This window comes from Paroedura picta, chromosome 18 (genome assembly GCF_049243985.1).
Source record: "Paroedura picta isolate Pp20150507F chromosome 18, Ppicta_v3.0, whole genome shotgun sequence".
Lineage (NCBI taxonomy): Eukaryota > Metazoa > Chordata > Lepidosauria > Squamata > Gekkonidae > Paroedura > Paroedura picta.
In genome coordinates, this window is record NC_135386.1 from 5,350,008 (window position 1) to 5,370,636 (window position 20,629).

Below are 20,629 nucleotides of genomic sequence, written 5' to 3' on the forward strand. Positions count from 1 at the left end.
CCTCCTCCCTTAATGCGAAAAGGCCAGATCCCTTTTGCAGCTTCCTCTCTTCCCCAGGTCCTGAATGGCTTCTTGTTTCAGAGTGAGTTGCTTTGGTATTTCTGGAGGGGGGGGGAGTATGTGCTTGTATTCTGGGGAAAAGGGTAATCTCTCAGCAGGAGTTGGGGGGGGTGAACCACCATTTCAAATTGCATTCAAGGCCAAGGTGGCTGGCCATGGCTTCCTCTGCAGAGCCTTCCTTGGTGTTCTCCTGCTGCCCCTGCAGAGCCTTCCTTGGTGGTCTGCTCCCCCTGCTTTGCTTCCAAGATCGCATGGAGTTGCACCATGCCCCTTTCCCTCCCCATGGATGTTCTAGCAGTAACCTCGGAAAGGCAGCTGGGCAACAACCAAAAGGAGAGGATTTCTTCCCTCCTGTGTTTGGCTACTGACCAGTTTAGGTTCTGGAGAAATCCCCAGGAAGGCTGGCGTGATGTGGCTGCAGCGGCAGCAATAACCACCGAAATATCACCCCATGCTCAGAATCATCACAGTGTCATTTATTCACACGCTGCCCGCCCAGACAGCGGCGGGCTGTGTGCATCACGGTTAAACCAAAATAAACATAAAAAAAAAAACCAGATTAAAATGTCCACCTTATGCTAGTCATCGAAACATTGAAACCAGAACATTTAAACAGTTGCGCGGGCCATAACGCCGCCTCATTGCAGATCTTCTGATGGGGCCGCAGAGCTCTTGGCCCGGCCTGAAAAGTGCACGCCAGTCAGGGGCGCGGGGAACTCTGCGCACGCCCAGAGGCACGTCGCAGCCCTCAAGAAAATCCCCGAGGCTGGGCGGCCGGGCGGCGCGTCAGAGCGGAGTGGGGCGGGGCGGCCGGCCGGGGCCGGCGATAAATGAGCCCGGGCTGGGCTGGGCTGGGCGTCGTGGGGCCGATGAAGCTGGCGGTGGCCATCCCCGCCGTGGGGCTGCGCGCCGCCGACGTGGCCGGGAGCCCGGACAAGGCGCACACGGTGAGGGGCGAGGGCGCTCCCGCCCTGCTTGCCTGCAAAGGCGGCCTGGGGAGGCGCGGGACGAGGGTTCTCTCCGCCGGGGCCAGGCGCGAGCGCGGAAGCCGCCTGGCGCGCGCTCAGCTGGGACGCTTCCACACGACACCCTCCGCGCGCTGCTTCGGGCGGCGCGCGCCCTCTGGACCGCGCGCGCGCCCCGGGGCTACCCTTCTCTGCATGAGGAAAGGGAGGCGTTGAAATGTAGGGCATCTTTTCATTGGGGCCGCTTCCCTTGCGGTTTGGCATTCACAACGACCTTGTGAGGTGGGCTAGGCGGAGAAGAAGAATTTTTTTTCTTTGCACCCCGCTTTTCACTGCCCGAAGGAGTCTCGAAGCGGCTGCTATGCGCCTGCCCTCCCGCTCCCCACGACAGGCGCCATGGGAATGTCGTCTACTTAGCGGGTGGTACAGGTTCAGAGGGCAAGGATGGCGCCTCCCAAGTCCTTATGGCAGAACTGGCCACCTGGGTAATAGCTGAAGTGTCGGAAATCCGAATTGGGCACGGCTGGACCAAAGGGCGATATTTCAGTGCCCGAACAGCCACGTCCTTATGCTGTCAAATAAAAATGCTTTCTCTGCAGCTGGAGGAAGTGCAATAAACACACATAATAAACTTGGTTTGTTTTTTGCTCGGCAGTAGATTGACATCAAATAGGCACCACTGCTTGGATTTTCTTGCTTGTTATTTGTGTCCAGCCTTGACCAAAATAGGACTGGGCAGGAGATGGGTTCTTCCTTATTACGCGCAGGAAAGCATGGAAGAAGAGAGGTTAGAATTTTGCCTTTGCCCTCTGAACTAGCTTTCTAGTTGCAGGGCAGCTATTGACATGGGAGAAGTCCTGAATCAATAGCGAGATGGTCTGCTTGTGCGAGGACTGTACCACGTTCTACATCTCTGAGGGTTCTGTGTGGTTTTTTGACCACACGGGGCATATATGTTTCTGTGGCAGAGCAAGCTGAGGGTCCAAAGTGGCTAATGCGTTACCGTGACGGATGAGCCATTTTTTTTGCGGCCCACGCTCCAGCGACGCACGCTACGTGGTCCCAAAAGAAAGGGCTCCTCTTTGAGCCAAGTGGAGTTTATTTAGCATTCTTCCCCACGCCCGGCTTTGAGGAGCCCAGCCAAGGTCTGTTTTCAAAGAGGCCTTTGTCAAGTGCTGCTCGCTTCAGGTCAGAGGCCCAGCAACGGTGATGCATTGTGGGAAAGCAAGCAAGAGGAAAACAGGAAGAAAGAGCCTATAGAGCAGGGGTAGTCAACCTGTGGTCCTCCAGATGTTCATGGACTACAATTCCCACGAGCCCCTGCCAGCGTTTGCTGCCCCTGCTTTAGAGGATTGAGGCTGTCAAATGGCTCCTAGCCCTGCTGGCTGAGGGGAACCTCCACATTCAGAGGCACTAAGGTGATTGGCAGCCCTGGGTGGGAGACCTTTCTTTGGAGGCTGGGGAGGAGCGGTCTGACCTGCCCGTGCCTTGGCGTTGCAGGTGTTCAAGGTGGATGTCATCTGCAACGGGCGGAAGCACACCCTGGAGAAGCGCTACAGCGAATTCCACGCCCTTCATAAGCGGGTGAGGATCTGTGACTGCGCTTAGGGCTTGGAGAGGAGGACTGGCACTTGAGTATCAAATGCAACTTGGCCATCTAGCTTTGAGAGGAACGCTGCCCCATAGGTCTGGGATTGAGGGGTCTCTGCCAGGTTTTTTTTTGGGGGGGTGGGGGTTGACCACTGTGCTCCATGCAACCGACTGTCAGGGCAGTAGTAGCTCCAAATCTGAGGCCTGGCAAAGACAGCTCTTTTTGGAGCAACCGTGGCCTTCTCTGAGAGGGTTTCCTTGTCCCCCCACCCAGATCAAGAAGAGATGCCACGTCCCTGAATTCCCGCCCAAGCGGGTGCCAAACTGGATGGCCAAGGTGATGGAGCAGAGGCGCCAGGGCCTGGAGGCCTATCTGCAGGTAAGTGACAGGTCTGACCCTGCAGGGACCCTCACAAGCAGGTAAGAACCTCCCCGGCTTCCCAGGCCTGGCTGCTCTCTTTCTTGCAGGGGGTCCTCTTGTACAACAGAGAGCTGCCCAGAGAACTGCTGGACTTCCTGAGACTGTGGCACTTCCCGCCGGACTCCAAGGCCGGGTGAGCACTCCGCAGGGAGGGAATTTCCCATGGAAGGGAACGGGACAGCGACAAGTGCCAGCATGGGGTCATGGTTAATAGAGGCAGCCTCTCATCTGGATAACTGGGTTGGGTTCCCAAGATCTGATGAGATCAGGCTGGCCCGAGCCCTCCGGATCAGGGTGGAGGTAGATGTGGACATTCGGAAGTTTTTAAGGCATGTTGGTCTGGCCAATTCTGCATCCGATACCCCAATTCCGCACTTAAATAGAATGTTGATAGTCCTGTGTTAAAGTTGGCGGGTTGTGGTGTCCCGTTAAATTATTTCAGCAGGGTGGGGCGGTTTTCTTCCTTGAGTCTGGCAGAAGCTAGCGTGTCCTTTTGCTACGCCTGCTTGTCCAGACCCAAAATCTACCGTGTTTCCTTGCAGCCCCAGTTGCCTGCTCTCCCATCGGCCCGTCATCAGCTACCACAGGGACCCGTATATGTTCCCCTCTTCGAAAGGTAAGGCCACGGGGATCCCAAAAGTCTGGAAAGTGGTTGGAGAGGGGAGATCCAGAGTCCAGAAGCACCCCCGGAAATGCCACACTGCCGGGCGGGGAAGGGGGTGCAAGCAGCCTTTCATCTTTCAGGAGAGTGCCAGCGTGTAGTGGCTAAAGAGGGTCAGACCCTTACCTGGAGAACCAGGTCCAGTTTCCCATTTTTCCTCCACATGCAGCCAGCTGGGTGACTTTGGGCCGGTTAAAAGTGGCTTACAAGTCCCTTTCCCTTCCTCTCCCACCACAGGTAGTTGGGGCTGAGAGCTCTAAGAGAACTGCTCTGTGAGAACAAAGAGAACTGTGACTGACCCAGTTGGCTGCATGTGGAGAAGTGGGGAATCAAACCCAATTCTCCCAATTAGTCCGCTGCTCTTCACTGCTCCACCACGCCGGCTCTCAGTAGACTGCTGCAGCACGAGCTCATCTGTACCTCTTTTCTCCCCAGATTTGCTTCCTGATGTGATTCTCAGCGGGGTGCTGCAGGGCCTCTATTCCCCTGAGACGGGTTTCAGCCTGGATGCAAAGTTCTTATCCAGAACCAGCCTGGAGCCCCCCAGAGCTCCACCATCCCCTTGACGTCCCTTTTGCTCCTTTGGCACTGTTCTGGGAAAGAGATGAACTGGACACCGAGTGTATGCCCTGAGAGGGGAGATGTCCCCTGGGCACCTACACCTTGTCTTCAAAGCAGGCAGGTGTGCGTGGGTGGTTCTTGCGCTCTGTCCAAACTGCTTCGTGTGCAGTGCAGAGACGACAATAGAAATCGGACCTCACTGCTTTCAGAGGGAAGGGGGCTCAGAGCCCTTTGATTTGAGGACACCCTGGGTTTCAGAGCTGACTGCTACTGTGGGTACCTTTGGCAAAATCCTGGCCCACTGTATTGCACACTAGGAGAGGTGCTGTGCCACCAGCCACGCTGACTCCTGGCTCAATGCGGCACACGGCCTGCCTGGGCACAGCTAACACTCTTTATGTGCACCGTGCACTTTCTGTGTTGTACACTCCTCGAAACCACTAAAGCAGGTTAAGAGTGGCATGGGGCTGGTTTTTAAGACGTTTTTAACAGTATCACAGAAGGACCAGGGCCTGCCAGAAAGGTACTGGCTGTTCTAGGGGAAGGCATGTGTAGGTAATATATCTGTGCCAGATACTTTAAAGCTCTTTGTTACGTGAATCGCTGTAGCCAAATAGCACATTAAAGGAATAAACCACTGCAGCATGGACCTTGAGTGTAACACCGGGGGACGGGGGCTGGTTTCTACCTGAATGACAGCAGAGGAGGGGGTGAGAAAAGTCTCTCCCCTGGCCTGCTGGCCGGGAAGAAAGCACTCTCACAGCGACAGGGCTGTTAAGCAGCCTTGCCACAGGATGGCGTTGTCCCGGCACGACCTCTAATCAACAAAGCAACGCTGTGGGGGTTAGGAAATCTGCATGAGCCAACCCACTACTAAAAACAGAGATAATCAAACTGCGGCCCTCCAGATATCCGTGGACTACAATTCCCATGAGCCCCTGCCAGCATTCACTCTGTCCAGTGGGAGAGTCCACCCATCTGGTTTGCAAACGCTTAAATTATAATTTATGGATCATGGTTTTAAAGTTGCCACAAGACTGGCTTTGCCTGGCGGGAACAGGCTGCAATTAACGGGTAGAGCCTCTGCTCGACATGCAGGAGGTCCCAGGTTCAGTCCCTGGCACCTCCGGCTAAAAGGACACAGGTGATGCGAAAGAGACCTGGGACAGCTGCTGCCAGCCTGAGCAGGCAATTCCGACTTGGATGGGCCAACTGTCTCATTCAGCTCAAGGGAGCTTTGTGTTTTCATAAGCGGCCTTGTGAACACAGAGGAGAGGACAGCCACGCATCACTCGTCAAGAAAGCCAAACCAAACAGCGCTACAAAAACACAATGGTCACGTTTATTGGTCCATGTGCTTCCCCCCCCCTTCAAAAGAGAGACCCCCCCACCCAAAGCTTATCAGGGCCTCAATCTCCACAATAGCCGATGGCATGAATCACTGTGATGGGACTGGAGCCCCCGGCCAGCAGAGCGGGGCCTGGGCAAGTATACGGCAGCAGCTCACCCGCCGGAGGATGACGAGGGGAGGCCTCCAGCCAAATGCAGGCCCCCCCGAGCCCTTGGTAGATAAGACTCTGGACCTCCGACGGTCCTGAGTCACTCTTTGGCGATGGCGAACGGCTTCTCCACCTCTATGATCCCCGAATCGACAATGATGACGTCTTTCAGGGGCTTGTCCCTGCCGTCTGTTTTGGTGTTCTCCACTTTTTGCACAACGTCCTAGCAAGAGACAGCAACAGGGGTTTTGGTGAGAAGGGCTTGCTGCTCAACACATCCTTCCACCAGGGGAAGGGCTCCCGGCCTAACTGGGACCCCCCCCCCCCAACCACCGGCCACCTTTGCCGCCTTCTACAGCCCCGGCGACACCAAATGCCACTTACCATCCCTTCCAGGACTTTGCCGAAGACGACGTGTTTCCCATCCAGCCACGGGGTCTTGACAGTGGTGATGAAGAACTGAGAGCCATTCGTGTCCTTGCCGGCGTTGGCCATGCTCACCCAACCCGGCCCGTAGTGTTTGAGCTTAAAATTCTCGTCAGGGAAACGGTCCCCGTAGATGCTTTTGCCTGCCAGCCAGGGGAGAAGAGAGATTTTTTAGCACTGGCGTGTCCTGTTGACTAGTTGGGCGAAGCGGCCCGGCCTTGTGGAGGTAGAAAAGGTTGTCCAGGCCCCAGCAACCCCGTGGGGCTTTTAAGGGATGTTCAGAAGGGGTTTGTTGTTGCCTGACTCTGCAGAGCAACGCCGGCCTTCCTTGGGAGCCTCCCATCCAAATACTATTCGCTTTATCTATGTTATCTAGAGCAGGGGTAGTGAAAAGTGGGGTATAAAAACCAACTCCTCTCCGTCTCCAATCTATGTAGGGCAGTGGTCCCCAACCTGCGGGCCGCGGCCCGGTGCCGGGCCGCAAAGGCCATGGCACCGGGCCGCGGCTCCCTCTCCCCGCCCCGCCCCCGCAGTAAAAAACTTCCCAGGCCGCAGGCTTGCGGCCCGGGAAGCTTCTTACTGCGGGAGGCGGGGAGAGGGAATCAGGGCCGGGCCGCGCCTGTGCGGGCCACGCCCGCTCGGCCCGATCCGTGGGCGCGGCGTGGGCGCGGCCCGATCCGTGGGCGCGGCCCGCGGGCGCGGCCCGATCCGCGGGCGTGGCCCGCACGGGCGCGGCCCGCGGGCGCGGCCCGATCCGCGGGCGTGGCCCGCGGGGGCGCGGTCCGCGGGGGCGCGGCCCGATGCCCTGCCGGTCCCCAGCCTCGGAAAGGTTGGGGACCACTGATGTAGGGAACTAAGTAAGTGTTGGGGGGAATCAGGCTTTGAACAATTTTAATATGCATTTTATTCTAGCACTGTGTCGTGTGTATGTTTTTACTGCTGTGAACCACCCCAAGTTCATTTGTGGGAGGGGCAGTATAGAATTTTAATTAATAATTTTGTTCTGCTGCTTCAGTCTGTCTCTGAGGGGCGCCAATCATCCCCAAAAGTCCCGCCTCCCTTCCAGGGCTCTGCTCCAATCCTCGCGATGGTCAGCCAATCAGAGCTCACGGAACTCTGCTAAGTGGGAGGGGACAGGACAGCTTCCATTTAAAAATGGAGGGGAAAAGTCTATTCCCTCAGCCAGGGATCAGCAGTGCCGGTTCAGCCAGGGTTTTTATGGGCTGTTCAATAGGATTTGGGTAGGTTTAGGAAGACAAGCTGATTTTTAGGTGATAAATGAGCCAGGAGAACAGGATTTGGGCACTTTCTGAGAACTGGAGACTGGTGTGAATAGGGAAGCCTACACCTCTGCGGGAATCTGTGCTTTAGTAATCCCGGTCCAGTAAACCTCCTAGTATGAGGTAAAAGTTCGAGGGAAAGGAAGCAAGAATCTTTCCTCGGTGTTCATTTATTGGTTACAAAGTATACAACCCCTTGGGTAAAAGGTGGTCACACTTGAGGGTCATTTTACCTGACAATTTCTACACCTGGCACTTTTACTGTGCTGAAAATTTAATTTTCTTCTGCTGAATAAAACCATGTCACTTTGCCTTCACCTGTGTCTTGCCTCTCCGGTCAGATCTTTAATGAGAGCGGGACTAAGTTTACCTTCCAAATTCATCTAATATTATTATATCAGCATCTGAGGAAGAGATCTGAGGGGGATATGTGGCTTGCATGCTACCAACACCTCATGCTGCCCATTGTACGATCGCCTTCAAGAATAAAGAGGGTCTGTTGTGAGGGAAGAAGCCATTTTGGAAAGGTTCCAGGCTATTACAGACCCTGAAGGGATTTTTCAACAGCATCTTCCTAAATATTATAAAGGCTTGAGCCCGGGACACTAGCTGCCTCAGAACATCTTCCTCAGCCTTTTCCCATAACCACCAGATTACTCCTAGACTTGAGATATTTAAATGGCGCCTCTCTGTTGCTTCATTCAAGGCAGGATACAAACGAAACAAAAGCCCCAGAGCCTGGTATTTACGATGCACCCCGCACAGAAGGAAAGCAAGGAAGCAAATGCAAGCACTTTGAATTTTGGAAGGCCAGAGGCAAAATAATAGGATGGAGCTTGTCCCCCAGAAATCTGTTTTGGAAGAAATGTTACGCCCCTCATCTCTATGGAGTAGCGACCGTAATCTAAGACTAAAGAAGAGAGAAATGGACCCAGAGATTCTCTCCGAAATCACAACAGGGGTAGCTACACTGGGAGATTTGCATTTCCTGCTACTGGCTGAAGCGGATGCATGCTAGAAAATGATGTTTTTGAAAACAAAGCCTCTTAAGTCTCCTGTGTCACCTCTTTGGACCCAATCCAGAGATGCTCTCATTGACATCTCCATGATACACTGAGAGTTTTGTGTACGTAGCTCCCAGCATTCCTCTGAACGCCTGATCAGAAGCAAGGACCAGCACAAGGTAAATGGGATTCTGAGCCTCCGCATTGCTGTTTTCCTGATCAAAGCTATTTTATTTATGTAATTGACTTCATTTGCACCCTGCCTTTCTCCCCAACGGCGTCCTAAAGCAGCTTACGGCCTTCTCCTCTCCATGTTATCCTGACCACAACTGTTCTGTGTGGTCGGTTAGAATTAAGACCCAAAAGAGTTAAGACCGCAAAATGTAAATGCTTAAATTATATTAACATTTTAAATTACTTATGCATTAAGCAATATATATATATATACTGCCCCTCTCGGATATTGCTGTCTCTACTGAACAACAAATTAATAAAGTTAAAACAAACAAACCAATAAAACTTACATAAGAGAGAAAATAAAATCTGTAAGTTTTAAAACCACAGATAAGACCACACTTAGCACCAACAATGATTACTGAGAGTTGATAGTAATTCCAGCCAGCGGTGTAGGGAGGAGTTGGAGGGAAATGGGGACACAACTCAAAGTTAAAAACACAGACAAAGACAGATGTCTGTGGACTACAATTGCTATGAGCCCTTACTAGCACATGCTTGCAGGGGCTCATGATAATTGTAGTCCATGGACATCTGGAGAGCCACAGTCTGGCCACTCCTGGCCATAAAGAAATAATTGAATAACATTATATGCACCATACAATGCTAGACAGAAAGCCATTTTTGGCTGGAAAAATGGGAAGAGGTCAATGCTTAAAAGCCCCTCGCTCATTTTGTACTGTTGTGTCATTTCTCGTATATGCCTAGTGAGTTTTTTAATACTGGGAGCTCTGAACACAGAACTTCCAATGTATCACATAGTTAAGTTCTCTGTTGGAGCAAAATAACATTCCCGTACAGGCTGCCTTTTGCCCAGCTTTCAATAGCAGGGACAAGACCAAACAGCAACCACCTCAGGCCACACGTGGGCCAACGCCTCACCTCCTGTCCCGTCCCCACGGGTAAAGTCTCCTCCCTGGATCATGAAGTCCTTGATCACCCGGTGAAACTTGCTGCCCTTGTATCCAAACCCTTTCTGAAAGAAAGAGAAAAGAGGGAACGGAATTGCCGGGATGGCATTAAACTACCCCCAGGTAAAGTTTTCTGTAACCGCTTCCAAATGAAAAGCTTGAAAGCACCAAAAGGACAGGGGATCAAGGCAAAAGGGTGAACTTATGCTTGGCTGAGGAGAGAAGCTTGAGATACTTTGCTTGCAACATTCGGGTTGCTTCCAATTTCCTCCTGTCAACCGGTATGGAGCCCAGCGCCTTAGCTGAGATGCTACGAGGTATTGGGCGCAATGAACTCTCTCACGGAATCACCACGAGCCGAGCCTGACAAATCACTTTCATTTGCTGGCAGGGGCTCATGGGAATTGTAGTCCATGAACATCTGGAGGACCACAGGTTGACTACCCCTGCTATGACCCAAAGAGCTTAATAAGGCTTCCCGCAGGGTTACACGGCCATAGATAAATAATGAGGCCAAGGCCGATGGTGCAAAATCAGATAAACATATTTTATTACTCACTTAAATTACCAAAAATGCCCTACGTGTTCTTGCCAACAGGTTTTGCCATCAAGGGAATCTGTCTTGCAGGCGTTCTTCAAAAAAAGTCAAAGATTCTGCACCATCGGCACTGGCCTTATCCCCTGTGACTGGTGCAGCTCTTTATACTCTTGCCATTTTAAAAGCAGCAATGAGATGCAAAGTGAAGAGAAGGGACATTCCTTTTCACACAGTAGGACGGCAACCTCATCTGCAGGCACACCTCCATGCACTAGACTGAAGCCAATTTTCACAGCATTCTGAATGCACATCCTCAGCCTCTGCTAACTCAAGGGTCTGTCTCAGCCACTACTGAGGGCCGATTTCCCCATGTCCAGAAACAACCAGAAATGGCTCAGGGCTCTGATCCGGCATCCAACTCACCTCCCCGGTGGCCAGATCAACAAAATTCTTGACAGTCTTGGGAACAGTCTTTCCAAAGAGGCCAAAGACGACTCGCCCCACATTTTCGTCCCCGATCCGCAGATCGAAGTACACCTGGAAGCAAAACAGAGGATGCAGCACATGGTGCATGTGTTTGGCCTAGCAGAGTCCATTCCCTTTTCTATGACTAACTCATTTCAACCTGGGTTATCTGACAGTGCAATCCTAAATAGTAACACCCTTCTAAGTCCATCAAAGGGAATAGTTTTAGATGGGTGTAAACAGTGTCCTCCGTGAATATGAGTTAAATTCCATTTAAACAAAACAGTGGAGAGCCTATAGGGAGACTGAAAGGGAGAGTGGTATATAAATATATAATAAATAAAATGCACTGTTCTTTGGCTGTACTAAAAATTAGTATGTCAACAGTATTCAGTGCCTTCATTTTTTTCATAAATTTGAACAACGTAAGTAAAGGACATGCTCTCCTGCCTTCAAATGCCAAGAAATTCCCCCCAAAATATATTCCACATGAAGCTCTGGATTTGTTGGAATGACTTTTAAACCACATTTAATCCCCCCCTGTAGTATTTCAGTTCAAGTTTTGTGTTTTACTGGCACATAACATTAACCCAGGGTGCTTTTTAAATTAGTCTACTAAATATAAACCAAAATAAACTTGCTGATCATGTTGTACTTAGAACATCAGGAAAATAATTCCAATTCTAATTTTTTCCCCCCAGGAAACTCCCATGACTATGTTCTGGGACAAATCTCCAAAAGAAGGTTGTGGGAAGGACTCCTGCCAGTCAAAGTAGGCTAGACTGCCCAATTAGCTGATTCAGTATAAGGCAGTTTCATTGTCTATGGTAGGGGTAGTCAAACTGCGTCCCTCCAGATGTCCATGGACTACAATTTCCAGGAGCCCCCTGCCAGCATTTGCTGGCAGGGAGCTCCTGGGAATTGTAGTCCATGGACATCTGGAGGGACGCAGTTTGACTACCCCTGGTCTATGGCCTATAGCTAACACGGATCTAATTTTCAAAGTTTCAAAAGTTTGCAGGCTCAACTTCAGTCATTTTTAGTTAAAGCCAAATTCCTCAATGACCTCCACGCACTGTCAGATTTCTCTATGTGCCACGGTAGAAGAACTGGTAAAAGGAAGCTTCACATTACTATATTTATACATGGTGTCCCAGGCAGGATTGCCTCTTCAAACACTTTATGCTGAAAACTCAGCTTTTTACTGGGACTAGGCAGGCATGAGGTAAAAATCCACACAGCCATTAAGCAAGCTGGTCAGTTTCTATTTCTCACCCTAACCCACCTCACAGGGCTGTTGTGAAGAGGGGAGAACCATGCAAAACCACATTGAGCTCCTTGGCAGAAAGGGGGTGCAAGTTTTTGTAAGGAAGCCTACTGATTTCCACCACCCTACTTGCACACAAAGGTTTCTACCACAGAAAATCTGACAAGCTTTTAAAGGGGCCATCAAACTGCCCAAAACGACAGAATGTCTCTGCTGCTACTCCAGATGAAACCCAATGATTTCAATTGCGTCAGATCTCGGAAGTTAAACGGCATTGGTCCTGATTCAAGTGGGTTGCTGTGTTGGTCTGAAGCACCCTGGACCAAGCTGCAGTCCAGGGGCACCTTCAAGACCCACCAAGTTGAATCCCAGGGATAAATTTTCATGTGCAGGCTCACTTTGTCAGATACATGCAGGTGGGCAGCCGTGTTGGTCTGGAGCAGCAGAACTAAGTATGAGACTGTTGGCAACCAAGTCTAATTCTGGCTAGATGCTTTCCTGTGTGCATGCCTATTTCTTCAGATGCAGGCAGGCAGGTAGCCCAGTGGATCTGAAGCGGCAGGCCAAAGTTGGAGAGCAACAGCACCTTTAAGATCACCAAGTCCAATGCTGGGCATAGGCTTTTGTGTGCCAGCACACAAATCCAGATACCAGGTTAGTGTTTGGATAGCAGCCCACCAGGGCTGTCCTGGATCGCTAGGCAGAGGCAGGCAACGGCAAGCGACTTCTGACCACTTGCCTGGAAAGCCATGCATGAATCAGTTGGGACTTGACATTTAAGGCCTCCCTTCTAACAGGAAACCCGGCGGAGTTGCCTTGCGAAGACTGGTGTAAAGCAGCTGCCACGAGGACGAGGTTTTAAGCTCATCTCCCCCAAAGATCCGCCCAGAGGGCCATTTTCTTTCATCTCCACAACGACCCTGCGAGGTAGGCCAGGCTGGAGGAATCCGCCATTTACGTTTAGACAATTTTGGACCACTATGGGGGGAGGGGAAGCAATTTTACAACAAACGATTTACAAGAACAAAAGGCATATTAGAGTTTTTAAAAATACTTTCTATTTTAAGAGGCTGGGGGCGGTATTCGAACCCGGGGCCTCCAGCTCCGCAGTTGGACGCGCTCCCCACTACACCACGCGGGCAAGTCGGGCCGCCCGGGCGCGAGGCTCCCTGCCGCCTACCTTGTCCGTGACCTTGGGGCCCTTCTTGCGCTCCTCGCCGTGCGCGGCCGGGAAAAAGAGCATCAGGAGGGACCCGCCCAGCCCCAGCAAAGCCGCGGCCGCCAGCAGCTTCATCTTCTTGCGCTCGCAGCGGCAGCCCAGCCCCAGTGCCCGCCGCGCCGCCAGCATCCACCCCCTTTTCTTTCCCGCAAGACCCCCGTCCCGCCCACCCCCCGCGCCCCGTCAGCAATGGCACGTCCCGAAGCGGGCGGAGCGAAGCCGCACAGCAGCTCGCATTGGCGCGTCCCATCTAAGGAGACGGCCGGGGGAGGACGGGCGGGAGGTCTGTGACAAAGGATTTGCCACGTTTCCCGGCTCGGATTGGCCAGCCCCGGCAGCCAATGAGGAGCGGGCACGGAGGGCGGCGGCGCGGGGATTGGGCCAGGTGTCTTGGAGGACTCCGTTACCCGGCAGGCAGTGCGCGGCCGGGGTCGCGTTGTGGGGTTGAAGTACCAATTGTGGCCTGTAGGTGGCATGTGACCTCTGGACAAGATGTTTTCTGAAAGTAGCTGGAATTATAAGGGGGCGGCGGAAGCAACTGGGCTGTATCATTTGTCGCAACTGATTGTACAATATTTTAAATGTATTTATGTATTTATATGTATGCATTTGATATTATGTATTTAATAGAATGTGAGCTGCCCTGAGCCTTTGGGGAAGGGAAGCGTACAAATCTTTATATACATACTGCTTATACTTCTGGCTGTTAGATTTTCTTGATGCTCTTCTTCTAAAGAGCACCTCGGCTTGCCGGCTACCATGTAGGGCATGGAGATACCATCCGAAGGAATCTCAAAGCAGCCTTTCCTTCCTATCCCCACAAAAGGCTGAGAGCTCTGTGAGGCTGAGAGCTCACCCAGCAGGTTGCATGTGGAGAAAGAGAAGGGAGTGGAACCTGGTTTTTCAGATTAGAGGCCACTGCTCTTTAACCACTACATCACGTTTTCATTGTTGTACAGGAAGGCAAATTGTGTTAGTTATTATTGCCTGGTTTTATGGGGAAGACCTACATTCAGCTGGAAATGGACTTGGGGGAGGGGGAGACTTTGCTTACGAGGTTCACTGAAGTCCCATGCTGAGGACGCCACTCCCCCAAACTCTGGTTGCGAATGGTCATAGGTGGCCGGGGCAGATCTGTGCCCATCTGTCAAATTTCCCCTCAAATTTTGTTATCCTTTAGAACACACTGAGCATTCTACTTTATTACACAGACATGAAAAATGTGTGCAAGTATAAAGTTGGTGGCTTTTGTTGTTTCTGCAAACACTCTTGATTTCGCAAGTGACCAGCACCTTCCGCCCCAATATGAATGAGGGTACTACTTCCAAAGTATTGGCAAGAAATGGGTACAGCTTTGCAGCAGCCAGTTCCATCACACCCCATGTTTTCAAAATCCTCGACCACTGTCTTGTGTGTTCAGTTGCTTCCAATTTATGCGACCGTATGCATCAGTGTCTTCTGAAATGCCCTGTCTTTAATCGTTTTGCTCAGGTCTTGCAAACTCAGGGCCGTGCCTTAATTGAGTCACAATCTATCTCATGCTGGGCCTTCCTTTCCTAGCAGTGTTGTCTTTTCCCGTGACACCTCTTCCCAGAATGTGATTAGATTATAATAACCTCAGTTTTAGCTTCTTTTTAGCTTCTAGGGAGGAGTTCAGGCTTGATTGGTCTAGAACCCACTTATTTGTCGTTCTGGAAGGCCGTGGTATCTGTACCTAACCTGGGTAGCCCAAGCTAGCCTGATCTCATCAGATCTTGGGAGCTAAAGGTAGGTATTGGATAGCCCAGGCAAGCCTGATCCTGTCAGATCTCAGAAACTAAGCAAGGCCAACCCTGGCTAGTTTTTGGATGGGAGACCTCCGAGAATGTGGGTGGCAGTTGCTCTGAAAAACACTAGGGGTCATGACGGAGAGGCAGGCAATGGCAAGACACCTCCAAAACTCCCTTGCCTGGCTGCCAGACGATCCTTGGGCCTCGTGGCGACATGACTCATGCCAGATGATAAATTTTTTTTAAAAAAGTATTTGGATGGGAGATCTCTAAGGAATATCAGGGTCATGATGTTTAGGCAAGCAATGGCAAACCATCTCTGCACGTCTCTTGCCGTGAAAACCTCACAGGGTTGCCACAAGTCAGCTGTGACCCGACGGCACTTCCCACCATCGTTGCCTCACTGCTGAGCTCTCCTTCAACGCTGCATTTCAAAGGAATCGACTTCCCTGTTGTCTTCATGGTGCAGCTTTCACACCCATCCATAATCGCAGGGACCACAACGGCACGCGTTAACTGGGTCTCGGTAAATAAAAAGGACGACATGCCACAAAGAACAGAGCAAAGTTAACGATTTATTTTACATTAAAAGGGTGCAAATCAGGGAAGGGGGGAGGGGATCGAAGGTGTACAGCATTCCTTGCAATGTCCCATCAAAACAGGCACATCAGAAAGATCAGGAGCAGGATCCCGTTCATGGCAAAATGAAACTCCCAAGCTCTGCCAAACCAGTCTCCTGCCCAGTGTGTATAAAGCCCTTATCCTGGTTGAACCCCCATTCTGAAATTGACATTCGCCCCCCCCTTTTGAAATTGACATTCATGTTTAAAAAAATACTATGCTTCATTGCCAGCTGCTGAGTGAGTCTCAAGAGCAGTGCCAGGATTATACAAAGAAAACATCGCATTGCAGGTTTCAACATTAAAAAAAGATTAAAAATTAAAAAAGGCATTTCAACAAGATTCAAGATGTGTGCACACAAATACTTAAAAAAAAAAGATTCACAGCTGATTTTTTTTTTACAGTAACAAGAGTTGCATTCATTACCTCAATCACCCCGTGTTTTTTTTTTAAGCACAAAAGGCCTACATTAAAAGAAACAAAAGACATAATAAATTACACTTTGCAAACGTTTTCCAACAGGAACAAGCCACTTTAAAACAGCAATTTCCCCCATCTGGGGAAAATGCAGAGTTTGGTATGGTCCACATACCCCCACGACTGATTGTTCCTCCTCTCTGCTTGTGAAAGATGGGTTGCCGTAAGTAACAAAGCTGCTTTTTTCAACCTAGAGAAGAAAATGGGATCCACCTTTCACAGGGACGCCATGCAGAAATTTATATATTTTGGGAAAGCATTCATGGAGAGGGGGGGGGAGTGATTGTTTTCCTGAGACAGCCCTAGGAGGCCAAAAGAGCCTCTTTCCAAGCCTTTTTCTTAGCTAAACGTGTATTGGCCTGTGTCTGAGGCTTCCTTAAGAAGGGGTACAAGCTCCGGTGTGGAGATCCAGGAACAGTGACACACTCAGTGTGAGCTCTAGTTCGTCTCAGAATCTACATTCTCCATGGGTGCAGGATTATCTAGGATAATGAATCAGGCTGGTGGAGTTCCCAAAGTGAGGTGCCACCACCTGCATTCCTTATATGGAGGGAGGGGAGAAGTGGGTGGACATTGTGAAGTCTGGCAGCAAAACAAACCCACATAGAAGCATACTGCTCCTCCTTAAGGTCAAGACCCGGCTAAACACAGCTGGAGACAAAATACTGATGCTTTCCTGGAGATGCAGCAGTACAGGTTACACGGGGTTCCTACCTCAACAGATAAACTGTTCTCATTTTCATTTATGCTGTGACCATTTAAAGGAAGTCAAGAAGCCAGTTCTATTCCAGTCACTTACTAGAATATGTAGAACACAAACAAGAATGTTTGAAAAACTGCTGAGGGACAGAGGAATCTTAGGGCCTATAACCACTAGACACCAGGCAAAAGAGCCATGGAGGAAGGGAGAGGGAGAGAGAATAGGGCTAAGGGGAGGGAGGGGGGAGGAAAGAGAGAGAAGAATAGGACTCAGGGCGAACGGAGGATCTTTCACTCCTAAAAAAAAATTAAGCAAATGGAAAGGAAGCAATTGCTTTTTCAAAGGCCAGATAAGCAATGCAAGAAAACTCATTGTTTTTCCACTGAAGCTTTGGTAGTATTCTGGAAAGACAGGGATTTGATAGCTTGGCGTTGTTATCCAAAGTATCAGACAAGTGTGCAACTGGTGGTTTCACTAAACACAGCTTATGAGAACGTGCCTCTCTTCCCTTCCATTCACTGCAGAGGGCATACAGAATTGTGGACCGCCAGCAGCAGGACACCTGCTCCCTATAAGTCAAGCTGCCTTTCAAAATGCAAAACGGCAGGTGGATTGCAGACATGCGCTTCCTGGAAAGCCCAGAAAATGATCTCTGCCCTTCTCTATTGGCTGATATTTTCTCATGGAGAGAAAAGGTCATTTAGGAGTCAGCCCGCTGCGAAGCTTGAAGCGAGGCAGTCCTCTTCATCAAGCAGAACGTATGGCCATTAGTAATGTGGAAATACGCCAGGTGCATGAAGGAGAATCAAGATTAAACTGAGATTTCCCTATTATCAGAGGCGAAGCTCGCCCTGGTTTGGAACTGGGGCAGCCTAGAGAGAAGGAAACAGGTGGTAGCATTGTGGATTTGCGCCCCTCTGTTCGAAAACAGCAGTCAAGAATGGAAGGGGGAAAAAGCTTTCCATTTGGCTTTGGAAAGGAGCAAAGGAATGTCTAACGAGGGGGGGGGGAGGCACAGGATGCCCCCCCCCCCGACCCCAAAGCCACTTCACAGGCAAGATGGTAAGACTCAGCAGGGGTAAACAAATTCTGGCTCTCCAAATGTCTATGGACTACAATTACCATGAGCTCCTGCCAACACATGCTGGGAGGGGCTCATGGGAATTGTAGTTCACGGACATCAGAAAGCCACAGTTTGGCACCCCTGGTCAAGATGGGCAGACATTTTGAGCCAATTCTCTACTCTGACATTGCTGCCGCCAGCTGAAATTATACAGAAGGGAGTCCTGGCAAACGTCCCAGGCCACACGAAACCTCTCCCTTTCCTACAAGGGCTCCTTTTAACCCAATTTTAGTCCAAGAGTATTCTTGCAGGAGCATATCCTAGCTGGAGGGCATATTTTTTGCCTTTTAAAGAACCCTAAAAACACACCTAGAAGGCTTTGGACCTTTCAGAATTCATCAGCTTGCTTCAAGTCCGTGTCACATCCCTTAATGCATATACATTAAAAAAAAATCCCAATTCTCCCGAGCAACGGAGAAAAGAACGGAAAGCCCAGACAGGCTGAGAGATTTTGTGCAAAAGCCACGTGTCACGAAGGTTTGGGAGGAAACGCAGCTAAGCCTTTTCTCCAAAAAGAAGGGTTAAAAATTGGATGTTACAAAAGTCTAAGTTACTCCTTGACGGAGAAGAATGTGGACACCTAAACCTGGTGGAGGAAGAGTTTCACCTTCAAATTCAAGTGCCAGGCACTTAATGGAGGACTGGGAGAGAGGAGCGTTTAGTTCTGCTGTGCTTGGCAGAGCGCAATTCATGAGCAACTCGTGTACAGCTTCCTTGCTAGATTTTTGCGTCTCCCTGCTCAAGACTTCAGGCCATGATTTTCCTATGGCGGGCATGGACAGAAAGGCTAGTTTTAGCAAGCACCGCTAGAAATGTCCCAGCAGAGAGCAGTTAGGAGTCAGCTTTTAGAGTCAATAGCTGAAGGAGGGATGTTCCTAACCTGCACTCCAAGAACAGGAAAAATGCCCCTTGCTGGACAAAAGAAGTCTGTATGCATAAGTCTCTAGGGGAGGAATGGGAAGCAAGCCTACTGCTTATAGAATTCAGAAGGTCACGTTGTTGTTTCCCCTGACAAGTCAAAGAATGCTACATCCCCAGAGGCAGCTGCCTTTCCGAAATTCAAAAGCCACATTGCTAGCTGAGTAGGGAGGGGACAGAGGTTGTGAGCAGAAATCCAGAAGCCAGCCTGATCACACACACACACCGCCCCCAATGGCACTCCTGGCCTTTCTGGAGTAGCTCCTCAATTTGCCATGCTTATCCTGAGCCATATCCAAAACTGAATTGGGAAAGCCTGCAATTTCTGGCTCGGGGCCCCTGACGCTTAGTGAATACCCCAGGCGACTCCATTTGTAAACCCACACCTGCTTCTCAGGGGGGGAATGTTTTAAGTAAGCCCTCACCCTGCGACACAGTGGCTTTACCGTGCCCTTTCAGAATGCCTATAACCTTGGCCAGGTCTGAACACAGATGGTGTCTACAGCAGTGACGGTGGATGTAGATTCACCCCCTTTACTTCTCCCCCCCCAAAGGATCAGCTTTCCCATTTGCACATGGTAAAAATCTGCATTTGCACCTCTATGCATTTCTCCATCACCTTGTGCAGGCAGAAAGGCTCCCATAATTCCAAGCAAGTGAGTTCAGGCACCGTTGGAGGAGAAACTACGAGGGGGGGGGGGGGGGGCTCACTGACAGCGGCCAGCTGAAAATTCAAGTAAGCTTCAGTGCACAACCGAAACAGGAGGCTCTAGGAATCCCAGAGAGCTCCTGCAGGAATCCGAATGGTGCAGACAGACCAGGTGAAGGGGGAGAGTTTTGCACTCGCCAAATACCAGCTGAAGGCGTCATCAGTCACACCCATGAAGAGAGGGGGAGGAAATGCCCCCTCCCTCCCTTCTGCCATATCCAAACAACAATGCTAAAAATAAAATAAAAATAAAAGTGCAACGACAAACCACAGTCCTGTTAGAACAATCGAAACTTCTCCGTAACCGTTCCGAGACGGGGATGTCACAGAAACCCCATGAGATCAAGGCAACTGGAAGATTGCAATTCCTCTGACTGCCATGGAATCTGCTGGAAGGCGACCAAAGAGGGCCGGGTCTTAAGTTGCGGATGCAACCCGGACGACGCGAGTCGGGAGGATGAGGACGAGGATCCCCCTCCCCGGGACAGCGGCTTCTTGGCCCTGCAGTCAATCGAGCTCCTCTGCCAGTGGGGGGGGGGGGGGGGGCTGGTCCGGGAACGGAAAATCACATTGAGAACCAAAATAAAGGGCAGAGAAAAGGAGGCGGGACAGCCAAGTACATTCACCAGGAACGGCCCTCGTTCCTTGCCAAGAAGTCAGACAGAGGAGGCGGAAGGTAGCCAGCCCGCCAGCCGAGCCTTCCAGCCAGGGCAACCCGCCGCCCGAGAGGACACAATCCCGATTCCAAAAGGAGCCTCAGGCAGGGCAAGTGAGCGAGGGAGACTGGAGAGGGAATCCACCTGAGTGTTTATTTTGGAATCATGCCCCCTTTTTTCCTCTCTCTCTCTCTCTCTCTCTCTCTCTCTCTTTTTGGTTTAAGATGTCCCTTGTTTCTCACATCCTCTCTCTCCCCCAAAAGGAGCCCCCATTCCATAAGACGTGGCAGGAACGGCAGGTAAACAAAGTCCCCCAGGGACCTCAAGGAGACGCCTGTCATTTGTGGCGCTGGGAAGACTTCCTCCTTTTCCTCTTATAGAAGCAGCAGCACCTGCAGCACAAAGAACAGAGGGAATCAATACTGAGGGGGGGGGGAGGGCTTCTGGCAAGCCTTCACTTTCCCCAGCTGGACGAGCCAACACTGGCACACACAAGCGACCCCTTGCCCAAGCCACCCCCACCCCTCTCCTGAGATAAACAAGGACTTGGAAAGG

At 50.9% G+C, this 20,629-nt stretch overlaps 3 protein-coding genes across 9 annotated transcripts in view; 1 reads left to right on the top strand and 2 right to left on the bottom strand.

Annotated features, from left to right (window-relative positions):
• The first annotated feature begins 654 nt into the window (after nucleotides 1–654).
• Nucleotides 655–4,914, top strand: SNX22 (sorting nexin 22). Its single transcript, XM_077318280.1, has 6 exons — nucleotides 655–1,007; nucleotides 2,526–2,609; nucleotides 2,890–2,994; nucleotides 3,084–3,169; nucleotides 3,579–3,652; nucleotides 4,133–4,914. The coding sequence occupies exons 1-6, from the start codon at nucleotides 891–893 to the stop codon at nucleotides 4,261–4,263; spliced, it is 597 nt and encodes a 198-aa protein (XP_077174395.1). The 5' UTR covers nucleotides 655–890; the 3' UTR covers nucleotides 4,264–4,914.
• Nucleotides 4,915–5,578: 664 nt separating this feature from the next.
• Nucleotides 5,579–13,268, bottom strand: PPIB (peptidylprolyl isomerase B). Its single transcript, XM_077318279.1, has 5 exons — nucleotides 13,063–13,268; nucleotides 10,574–10,687; nucleotides 9,584–9,677; nucleotides 6,142–6,326; nucleotides 5,579–5,980 (listed from the first exon to the last, which is right to left on the bottom strand). Exons 1-5 carry the CDS (start codon nucleotides 13,228–13,230, stop codon nucleotides 5,858–5,860), a joined length of 684 nt encoding a protein of 227 aa, XP_077174394.1. The 5' UTR covers nucleotides 13,231–13,268; the 3' UTR covers nucleotides 5,579–5,857.
• Nucleotides 13,269–15,425: 2,157 nt separating this feature from the next.
• CSNK1G1 (casein kinase 1 gamma 1) overlaps nucleotides 15,426–20,629 on the bottom strand; it is a 38,074-nt gene continuing 32,870 nt past the window's right edge. For 4 of the 7 annotated variants that reach the window (XM_077318408.1, XM_077318409.1, XM_077318412.1 and 1 more), the window contains one exon: nucleotides 15,426–16,158. In XM_077318408.1, the coding sequence (XP_077174523.1) occupies nucleotides 16,026–16,158 (133 nt within the window). In that variant the 3' untranslated portion in view covers nucleotides 15,426–16,025. Of the gene's footprint in view, nucleotides 20,467–20,629 lie in introns of all 7 variants that reach the window. The other 3 variants (XM_077318414.1, XM_077318411.1, XM_077318410.1) reach the window with 1 other exon arrangement.